General features: G+C 66.4%; 1 protein-coding gene across 1 annotated transcript in view; it reads right to left on the reverse strand.

Moving 5' to 3' along the window:
- EMH_0037040 (uncharacterized protein) overlaps positions 1–345 on the reverse strand; it is a gene marked incomplete at both ends in the record, with an annotated part of 2,128 nt that extends 1,783 nt beyond the window's left edge. The window contains one exon of the mRNA XM_013495146.1: positions 1–345. Coding sequence (XP_013350600.1) covers positions 1–345 — 345 coding nt within the window.
- Positions 346–642: the final 297 nt, after the last annotated feature.

Consider the following 642-nt stretch of genomic DNA (forward strand, 5'->3'; position numbering starts at 1 on the left):
GGGGGCCCCTGGGGCCCCCGGGGCCCCCAGGGGGGGGTCGGGGGCCCCTAGACACAGAGGAGAAGGCTGGGTGGGGAGCTGAGAGGAGGAGAGAGCGAGAGAAGGGGGAGAGAAGGGGAGGCGGTGAGAAGCAGAGACAGAGTGCTGCAACAAAGAAGAAGAGGGGCCCTCTGGGTGGGGGGCCCCCCAGCAAGAGAAAGAAGGGGACGAGTCCGGGGGGCCCCCCGAGGGTACCAACGCAGAGGCATCGAAGGAGGGGGGGGGGAGAGGAAAGAAAGCTGCAGCAGAGTCAACGCCAACCCCAGCACGAGAGAGAGGAGACTCATAAGAGGCCCCTTCCTGCATCAGCAATCGTATGTTCTTGCTGCTGCTGCTGCTGCCGCTCCTGCTGCTGCTGCTCCTGCTGCTGCTGCTGCTGCTGCTGTTGGTGTTGCCGATGCAGCAGCTACTGGTGTTGCTGCAGCTGCTCTCGCTGCTGCTCGTCCTGCTGCTGCTGCTCCTGCTGCAGCCTCTGCTGCTGCTGCTGCTGCTGCTGCGGCCTGTAGTGGTGCTTCCCCCTTGCTGCAAGTGGGCGTGGTGGGGGGCCCCAGACCCCCCGGGGGCCCCTGAAGGAGGAGGGGAGCAGCAGACGCCAGGAGAGAG

This window comes from Eimeria mitis, genomic scaffold (genome assembly GCF_000499745.2).
Source record: "Eimeria mitis Houghton genomic scaffold, Emh_scaff1440, whole genome shotgun sequence".
In the NCBI taxonomy this organism is placed as follows: Eukaryota; Apicomplexa; class Conoidasida; order Eucoccidiorida; family Eimeriidae; genus Eimeria; species Eimeria mitis.